Genomic DNA, 9758 nt, shown 5'->3' with positions numbered 1-9758 from the left:
TCCTTTGATTTAGCATCAAAGGGCCTCGCGTCGTGGGTTCCTTGAAGTATTGAACCGTGTTGCTCAAAAAAGGGCAAATTCAAACAAGACACTCACGCATCGGAAAACTGCCTCCGGATATTTCCAAATATGTAAAAGGAGAGAAAAAAAACAACTGTTATTTCCTCCCGATGGGCCACAAATAGGCAATTAGCTTGTGAAACCGTCAGGGGGGACGGGGGGGGGGGGGGGGGACTCAATTGTTTGTTCCGCTCACAACGAGGCGAAGCAGCGGCGGAATTCTTTCTCCAGGCGTTGTTGTTCTTGAACACTTCCCTTTCTTTAAAAACAAAACTGCTTTTTGCAATGATGTTTAAATATAGCGTTGTGGTTCACATTTGTAGCCAGCTGTGGACGAGGACTAGGGATATAAAACACGGCGATTTCTTTGGACAGTGAGAACCTAAAGCGGGGCTTTATGCTCTGGACACCCTGTAGATGGTGTTACCTGAGCAGAAGGTGCACAGGTAAGAAAGGATATCATTCCAACTACTGTTGCAAACTTAAAACGTTGTCACGGTTGAGACTCAACCGCAGACTCTCACAAAAAAGACTTTAATAGTCAAAAGCCAAAATGTCATGAAGGGGAAAACACCGACACCATTCGGCTACGTGCTACGTGCTACGTGCAAACACCACAACATGCAATGACGCGACACGAGACAAGAGACTGACAGGGCTTAAATACACTGGGGGGGGGGGAGGGGGGTGCAGGTGATTGGACACAGGTGGAAACAATCATCGACACTGCAGACAATCACAGGGGAGGACGGGACAAGGCAGGAAGTGAAGTCAACCCCAGGGACACGAGAGACATGAAGCTAGAAAATAAAATAAAACGACATGAACCCAAACCGTGACAAATGTTATATTTCAGGGATGTGTTTCAACAGTTTTACAGTCATACGCGACAACATTGGGGGTCTCAAAACATCCTCATTACATGGATCTGATCCACCATTTTGGTCAAAATGGGAATATCTCAACGGATGCATGGACATAGAAATGGATGCATATGCTCACGTGACTCCTGTTTTCCTTCTACTTTACCTCTTGCACCGCAATGATGTGTGGTTTTGAGTATCAACAAATGTAATATGGATTGCCATGAAATCTGCTCAAAATTTGGGATATGGGACTAAAGACTTACTTGTACCTCAAAAAACAATAACTTTGTGCCCCCCCCCCCCCCCCTCTGGATATGATGCTTCCTAGAAAAAAAGTGAACGTGAAAGCATATCTTCGAGAGTAGAAATGGGGATGATTCCTGAAGGACATCCTGTGATGTAATGAATCCCTGTCATTTTCCATCCCTGGAGTCCCGACCCTGAGTGCTGGGCTGTGTGTATATCTGGGCGCTTGTAGTACAACCGACCATAAATCTACCGCGCAATTTCCACCGCTGACGTCTCGCTCCGTCTTTCTATCTCTTCCTGCATTTTATCCACAACCCGGGGCGTCAGCTTTTGAAGAGATCCAATTTTGAAATCCTGCCTTGCATATTTAACAAGCCCAACCTGTTTTTATACCCTGTGCTCTGTTGTTGCTGGAAGGATGTTACATTTACATTGCATGTGAATTCCTCTGGTTATAATGGTCTCTGTGTGCAAGAATATGTTTTTAAATCCTTCAGGGCCCGCTACACTCATAAAGTTTTAAAATTCAACACGATAAATAAAAGCCTCCCCCTTTTACCGCAGGATGCCAGAAGCTGAGTGTGCCTCGTGTGCTCTTTTGTAGTCTCCCCTTAACCTGCTCACCCACTGATACTTATCACCGGCCCGCCGTAAAAAGAGCGTCTGGATGGGATTGGGTGCTTTTTCGGAAGCATAAACTGGTCGACATTGATCCTCTTCATGCGAACTCCTCGGGCCCAGAATGTACATATGGATTACATCCCAAAAAAATCAGAGCATAGCCTCTCTTTACGCCAGGTTTCTTCCCATTGCTTTGCCTCTTTCCCTGCTTAACCGTGCTATTTATGAGCCGTGTCAGCCTGCTCAAGCGAGCGCACAATTGATTGGCATCTCCATAACCAATTCATCTCTGCAGGATTGATCGCACGAAAGGCGAGCAGAAAGCACAAATAGAGAACGCCACCTCGGGTGCGTCAATGCCTGTCGACCCGAGGTGAATTTCACAGGGAAGAGTTAGCCATGCTTGGTATTAGAGCATAGTAAAGTCATACATATTTTACACCTTTTTAATTATTAAAATAGCACTTTATCACTCCATTCTGCCATTTATTTGGAAAAAGACAACAGTTCATTACACATTTCCATTGATTTTCTGATCCAAAATGACCTTTCTCTTCTTCTAAAATCCCTAAGTCCAAATTCCCTCCCTGTCCCTAGGGAAGGAAAAGAAAAGCACAGACCATGTGACTCGGTGCCTATATAATGATTTAAACATGGCTTGGCTATATTTGTAAGCCATTCCACACAAAAGCCTTTTTTTCACTTACGCGGTAACCGTAAATCCTCCGTCTTTTTCTGGACTTTTCATGGGAGTGAGGGGGGCTGCGGATGGGTGGGGGGGGGGGGGTCGCAGATGTCGGTTTCCGTTTGACCTTGGCGAAGGATGAGAGGAGTCAGGTCAATGTTTGGTTGCGACGAGCAATATTACGTGTTTTTTTTATTATCAATTTTAGTTATTAGTTAACTTTTAAAATAAGGAATTCGTTACATAAACTTAAACCCGTGACGTTGGTGTGAGCAGAGAACTCTCGTTCCGAATGGAAGAAGCAGCTGCTTCAAAGACATCAAAGAGGAGAGCGATGCCGGTGTCACGCCGAGGTAAATTACCCAGCTCGCAAGTTGCGGTTTACGTGACGGAGGGAATATACCGACTGCACATCTTCGTAAGATCATTGATCAAAAAAAAGAAAACAACAACTACAACGTCAACGACTAACTGCCATCTGGACGATTAAACCAACACCCGTGCGCGAAGATCCACAAAACAAACACACACCTTCCCCATTGCAGCCCCGAGCACTCACACAAGCATTTCATATTTTAATTCTAACGAGAGTCAACAAAGGGCCCCTGTGGCTTACACCATTTGAATATGTGTGTTCAAATGGAGGTTAACAAGGTGGACTCAGTCGGGTCATTGATAAAGACAAGGAGGATATTAGGTAATAGCCTCTTTACAATTGCTTAGTGAAAATAAATTGCTATACCTTGACCTCCTGATTAATCTTTGTGATGTGTAATTATAGTCAACAGTTTTAAATTTAAAAAAATTGAAAAAAAGATTATTTGCAGTATGAATGCAAATCTTTTGCAGAACAAAACTTCCGTGAGAACGTGGGTAAGTTTTGATTCATTTCCGATACACTTGGCTTATATATTCAGCGCATTTGCTCCATACATTACCTCCTCATAAGAAAGAAATATGCTTATTTATGCAGAATCTTCAGATCTCCACTTCTTCTATTCTACCCGGATGAACTGATTAATCATCTATGAGGAGTGTGAGAATGTATAAAACGGCTTTCTTGAACAAGAAAAGCAGCGAGCAGTTTCTGCAGGGATCCGAAATGGGTTTTTTTTCTCCAAACATTGAAGCTCTCTTCAGCGACTCTTTGGCTGCAGCGTCACCCAGAAAGAAAGACGGTTTGAACCCCGCTAGTCACACGGCACCCGGCTGCACCATCAAAAGGCTACCGAGAGTCCAAACAGCGTCCACAGTATCTGAGTTCACGCTGTGGGACAAAATCAGTGGGCCTGCTGCGTAATGAAAAAGACGCAGGTCCCCCTGGTGCCGTCGGCCCTTTTGTGGCCCTCTGTATTTGGCCCCATCCGCTCTCCTTCAACACATTGAGGAGGAATTCCAAAAAGTTGAAATGTAGACATCCTTTTTTTATTTTAATTCGGAAGAGATTGTATCTCCGATGGTTGCTGGATACTGACAGTGTTTTTATGTATTATGTCATATTTATGTATAGTTTCAGCAGGTTCCTCAGAGCTACACATGCTCGCGTTAAAGGAGAAAGTCCTCCGGTGGCCTTAGTGAGTTTGACAGGACGGAAGTCAGGAGAATAGTTAGAATAATAGAAAGCATTCACATCGATGTTGTACTGTAAATCCGTTCAGACTAAATGCATTCACATCACACGACAGCAGGCGCTTCTCAGCCATCACGGCAGCCGTGAGCGAGCGCCGTAATTATGGTCTGGAGGAGAATGCACTGTGGCCGCTGCGCTCGCTCATCGTGACTGGTGGAAAGATGAGGAGAGAGAGAGAGAGAGAGAGAGAGAGAGAGAGAGAGCGCGGCAAGCATCCTGCCTGTGCCTCGTCAGCGACGTTAACACCTGGAGACGCTCAATCTCCTTACCTGGAGGAAGGACAGACTGGCAGTGTGTGAGTGTGTGTGTGTGTGTGTGTGTGTGTGTGTGAGAGCTTGACTAAACGGATGAAAGGAAAGAGGATGAGAAAACGTTGATGCGCAGAGAGCGAGCCAGAGTGACAGACGTTTGGAGGAAAGTGAAGTGATGCTTCACGTAAATACTCACACATGCAAACATTATGTTATCAGTCGTTTCATATGGACATTTATTTTCGCAAATAATCCCCTTCAACACCTAATCCAGAGTGCGTGGAACTTTTTTTCTTTTAAAAAAAAAATCCAGCCCACACCTTACCTGTTGGTTGTCAGATTATCTCCACACCAGAACAAGTGCTCCCGCAAAAATGCAAATTAGGAACATTTTGATGCACAACAATGAGCGGAAGCAGGCAAAAGAACAACTCTCCACCTAAAAGGAGTCATGCGTTTTCTTACACGGATCTATTTTTTGCACAAGTGAGACGCTCACCTGCGAGCCGAGTGATGGAGCCGCAGACTTTACTTCCCCATTCATTATTCATCACTCGTACAAGCTCTATTTTAGAAGTTGTAGACCCAGCTCTATCCACGCTTAAAAGGTGCTTTCTCCTGCGGTGCAGGAAGCAGAAGCAGACGGGATTCTGCAGGTCAAAGTCTGTTGGAGGCTTTTTTCACATATGAAGAGGGCGCACACCCCCGACACATTAACAAGATACGTAAAGGTTTCCTTTTCTCACCTGTCAACTCTTTTTCCACACATTTGAACACACTTGGGACAAAAAGTTTCTCTTGGGGGAGAGTCGTGCCTACGATGCACCGCAGTACCCTGCAGTGTCCCGATGTTGTGCTCCCTGACTCCAGGCTCCTCACCGTATCCAATGACGACGGGGAAACGGTCTGCACTTAATCTCGCTACTAAATAGTAAATCCTGCTTGAATTCAAACGTAAAAATCAGGAAAATCTGCCGATACTTAACGTGTTGCCCACAGAACCTCTGTTCCAATTAAAAATGCTGAAGCGGAGATTTTAGTATGGCACCACCAGCAGGTCAAAAGCCTTTAATCCATTTGATTTTGAGAATAATTATTATACTGACTCAATGGCTGCTGTTGAACAAGCCTAAAATGGGTGTGTCCCTGCTAAAAACAACACACGCGGTGTGTTTTAATGCTTTATTTTATAACCATGTACATGAGATCGACAAAACTCAAGGTATCTTTGAAACACAAAGACAGAGATGAAAAGTAAGTAAGCCGGGGCCAATGTATAAAGGTATATATATTTATTTCATACCAAACCAGCCCAGAACAGACGAGGCTTCTATAAGATAGGAGAAGGAAAAGGAGGGTCTTTGAAGACAAATTAAATCAAAACACAGCAGGTTCCCATAAATACAGTCCAATAAGAACACAGGCATTTCTAATAGCTGCATGACTGTCCACTGTGTCTGTGTGTGTGTGTGTGTGTGTTGTGTGTGTGTGTCACTGTGTCAGCTTTCTTGTTTTTTTTCCACATCTTCTCTTCTGAAGATTTTTCACTTGAAATAAATAATCGGCCCAGCTCCAGTTTTTCCACTTTCGTACCGTGTGGTTTTGTCAGCTGCCCCCCGTGCTGTGCATTTTTTTTTTCTTACCTCCTGGTTTCATTGTCTGTCACCGCCTAGACGGACAGAAGCAGACAGACAGCAGACAGAGCAGAGCAGGTAGACACACGTGACCTGGCCCTGCACGCAGTTGGCAGCAAAAGAGAGAGAGATCATGCAAAAAGAAAAGGTCAACTTCTTACCACTAACCCCAGGCAGCCTGGAGAAGAGGTCAGAGCTCACCCCGGATGCAGCAGCAACCTCACTCTGCGTTTTCTCCTCCTTTCTGCAGCGATGACCTTTCTCCAGACTCGTCTATTGGGGAGGAAGGGAAGGGAGGAGAGGGGGAGCTGGAGAGTGAGGTTGAGTCGAAACCGGAGCCTCGGCCCGAGCAACAGCAGCAAGAGGTTCGGCCGCAGGATCCACCGCCGCGGCCTCGCTGCGAGCCCCAGCCACAGACTCCGCCTCCGGCCCGGCCCGAAGGCGACCGGCAGCCGGAACCCGAGCCCCGGTTCGCGCCGGAGCCCCAGCCTCCGGCCGAGCCTCAGCCCGAGCCTCAGCCTCAGCCCGGAGCCGAGGCTCAGGGCGAGGAGGAAGAGGAGGAGGAGGAGGAGGCGGCGGCGCGGGTCGCCTCTGAAGCGCCTTCACCCCGTCGGGAGGAGCAGATGGCGGCGGAGCAAGAGGAGGAAGCGCTGGACGAAGTTGTGGAGGCAAAGGGAAAGCAAGAGGGAGACGAGGCGCGGGCCGGGCGCCGAGAAGAAGAAGAAGAAGAAGAGGAGGAGGAGGAGGAGGTGGTGGTGGTGCAGGAGCAGAAGGAGCAGGAGGTGGAGGCGGTGGTGGAGGAGGAGGAAGGGGGAGGAGCAAAGGGAGGTGGGGCGGGGAGGAGGGCCAGCCTGCACCACACAGCTTCGCCCTTGAGGGTGCAGCGCAACGGGGCCGGCTCACACTCCACCACCTCCGACTATGAGCTCTCGCTTGACCTCAAAAACAAGCAGGTAGGGCTGTGTCGGGGATGGGGGGGGGGGGGGATGGGGGGGGCGGGGGGGCTGCTGTGTCGTCTGGGTGAGTGGGGCGGGAGGGCGGCAGGTACAGTAACGTGGCTTGTGTGTGTGTGTGTGTGTGTGTGTGTGTGTGTGTGTGTTGTACGTCTCTGTGGTCTGACATGTTTTGTGAAGGGGAAACTTGCTGCTTTCAGGGAGAAAGTTGGTGTTTGATGAGATTTCGATTTTTTGTTGTTGTTGTATTTTTTTTATTTATTTTTTTCCCACATCGATCCGCCTTTTGGCCCCTGTGGGCCCCTTCCCAACAGTAGGAACTAACGACAAGCTTCCTTTTCCTTCACTGTCACGAACCACCATTGTCATGTCATCACTTCATTGTTCATTGAACATTGTTCACAGAGAATTCATAGGACTACACTTCACTGCTGGGTTGTAGCGTAGTTGGAGGTAGAGTCGCTCCCTAACACTGTATTTCTTTCCATACGTTCACCTGCACACATCGGGGTCAAATGAAGACAACCTTTGTGCTTTCTCTACTGCTTTGCGAGATCCTCTGGATGATGATTGAAAGCCCCCCCCCCCCCCCCCCCCGCCGTTTCTCGTCCAGAACCAAAATCATGCGGCGGTTGTCTGTCCCTTGCAGACAGACACGAAACCGTGAGCGCGTTCGAACACGCATTCCCGTGTCCTGACGTTTGCGTTCTCATCGTGCTGTTCATCGGGGTCCTGGAAACCATTACGTCATCATCGCCATTTCGGGAAGCGTCACTCAGTCACCATTCGCTTTCATTGTCATCCATCCAACCAACAATCCTCCAGTCCCCGGATCTTCAAATAGGTAAGGCCCGGTCTGTGCTCCTCATCGTTTTCATAATCATTTGACGAAATTGAAATGTCGTGTTGCGGTTCCGTCCCCTCGCCGTTGTTTACCGTGGTTTATTGCGTCGATTGTGATCAGGGTTGCCTTGGTCTGGAACTGGCACATTTTTTCTAAAGACGGTTTGCATTGTAAAGGAAGGTGTGCTATTTGAAAGAAATAGGCGTTTAGATTGCAGCAAGGGTGTAATTCTGTTCTGTTCTGTTCTGTTGCATTGTGGGAAATGATTGCTCCAGTGATTTTGGAGGTTCACGTGAGACAAGTCAGTCTATTTAACCATCCTTTCAGAGTTGCAGGCCTAAATACAACGATTACACATCACGCATGTTTTCGACTAACTGTGTTCTTTGTGAGGCATGACGCTGGCTGACGTCACTGGTATTGACTTGGACTTTAGTCATTTCTGGTGCGGCCCACTCAACCTCAACCGACTTTCAACCCACACGGGAAAATCGGTGAAACGCCTCAGCCTCGGGGCAGCAGGCTGAAAAAAAAAAAACGGCAATTCAAAGCGACACCCCGGCGGCGGAGCCAGATGTTCGTGCACATCCAGCGTCCAATGACGACCAATGAAACAAAGTCAGCCGCCCCGTTCTCACTCATTAATCTCACATCCCCGTTCACCTTCTCCCCTGTCAACAATGCTGGAGAAACGCCATCAGCTAGATTGATCTATTGTCCGTACTTTTGGGGTGCAAAGGGTTGACGTGTCTGCAGATCAATGGCTGGGTAATTGGGTCCGTGGGGAGGTACCTTGGTCGCAGGGGAGGAGTCTCTAGTGCCTTTTTTTTAAAGCTGTTTTAAGTTTTGAACCTGGTTGGATTTCACCGCTGGTCAATGTTGGGTCTTATTGTTAAAAGCTACAAAGTACAAAATCCTACAGTAACCCGAAATAGGATTGATTGGAAAACAATTGGCCTCAAGGTAATATTTGACCTCAAACTAAATAAAATCTTAAATATAAAACATAAAAAAAATCTCACATACAATAACCTGAGTTCCTTTTAAATGTTTTCTTGTTTTTTTTTCTCTGACCATGTACACTGTCGTTTGAGTCCTTCCAAACTCTTCAACCTAAGCTAAAAACATTAAACTTTTCTCTGTTATTTTAATTTAACAACTTTGTCGTGAATTTCTCCGTCCTACACTGAGACAAATTAAAGAAAGTGATGCGGTTTCAGATTTTGCAGACCGCAAGGCCCTTCAGATTAGACCTTAGACTTGAAAAGCCACTGTTACTGGTCTGTATTTGCTGCTCGCTCAATGTGTCTAATAGCTTGTCCGAAATCCGCTGATGCATTGATTGGCGAATGCGACCACATTGTTCGATAGTTTGGTGCTGTTACCATCTCATGTGGCTTCAACCCAACTAATGAGCCCTGTTTTCTGCGTCAGAACCAGCCTTTCAGTAACCACCGACCTTTTTTCACTCGACGACTTTGGTCAAGGACGTCCCCGCTCGACTGCTCACCATCCTCTGATAACATCAAGTCTTTTCGTGTCACCCTCATCCTGTAATGTAGTCAGCATTAGTTGTGTCCTAGTTTAGTTTTTTTTGCGGTTATATAATCATCTCATTAATCATGCAGTTGTTTCTGTGCTGTAAGACAGCGTGTGCGCGAGGGCTAATATCCGTGGCTTTGCATTTCGCACCCTTATTCCTGCAGGATGCGAGATCTGATAATCTGCTGTTTTCACTTACGCACACCAGCCTTTTTGTGTGTCGGGAGCGTAAATGTCAGACTAAAAGATTGAGGGGCGATGCGATGCACGCTTCCCGCTGGACGGCCATGTTGTCGGTGTTCCTGCGGCATGCTGCCTCGGAGGCAAACAACCCAAAGCTGGTGTTATAAATAATTAGCAATCAATATTCTACATGACATGTAATCTCATCATGTTGAAAAGAGGAAAGTGGGAAAAGAACGG

General features: G+C 46.8%; 1 protein-coding gene across 1 annotated transcript in view; it reads left to right on the top strand.

Annotated features, from left to right (window-relative positions):
- LOC119210219 (IQ motif and SEC7 domain-containing protein 3) overlaps positions 1 to 9758 on the top strand; it is a 65798-nt gene that overhangs the window by 24746 nt on the left and 31294 nt on the right. Inside the window, 1 exon segment of the mRNA XM_037460001.2 lies at positions 6247 to 6949. Within this exon segment, the coding sequence (XP_037315898.2) occupies positions 6247 to 6949 (703 nt within the window).

The sequence above is a fragment of the Pungitius pungitius genome, chromosome 2 (assembly GCF_949316345.1).
Source record: "Pungitius pungitius chromosome 2, fPunPun2.1, whole genome shotgun sequence".
Lineage (NCBI taxonomy): Eukaryota > Metazoa > Chordata > Actinopteri > Perciformes > Gasterosteidae > Pungitius > Pungitius pungitius.
This window is presented reverse-complemented; position numbering and strand designations above follow the sequence as displayed.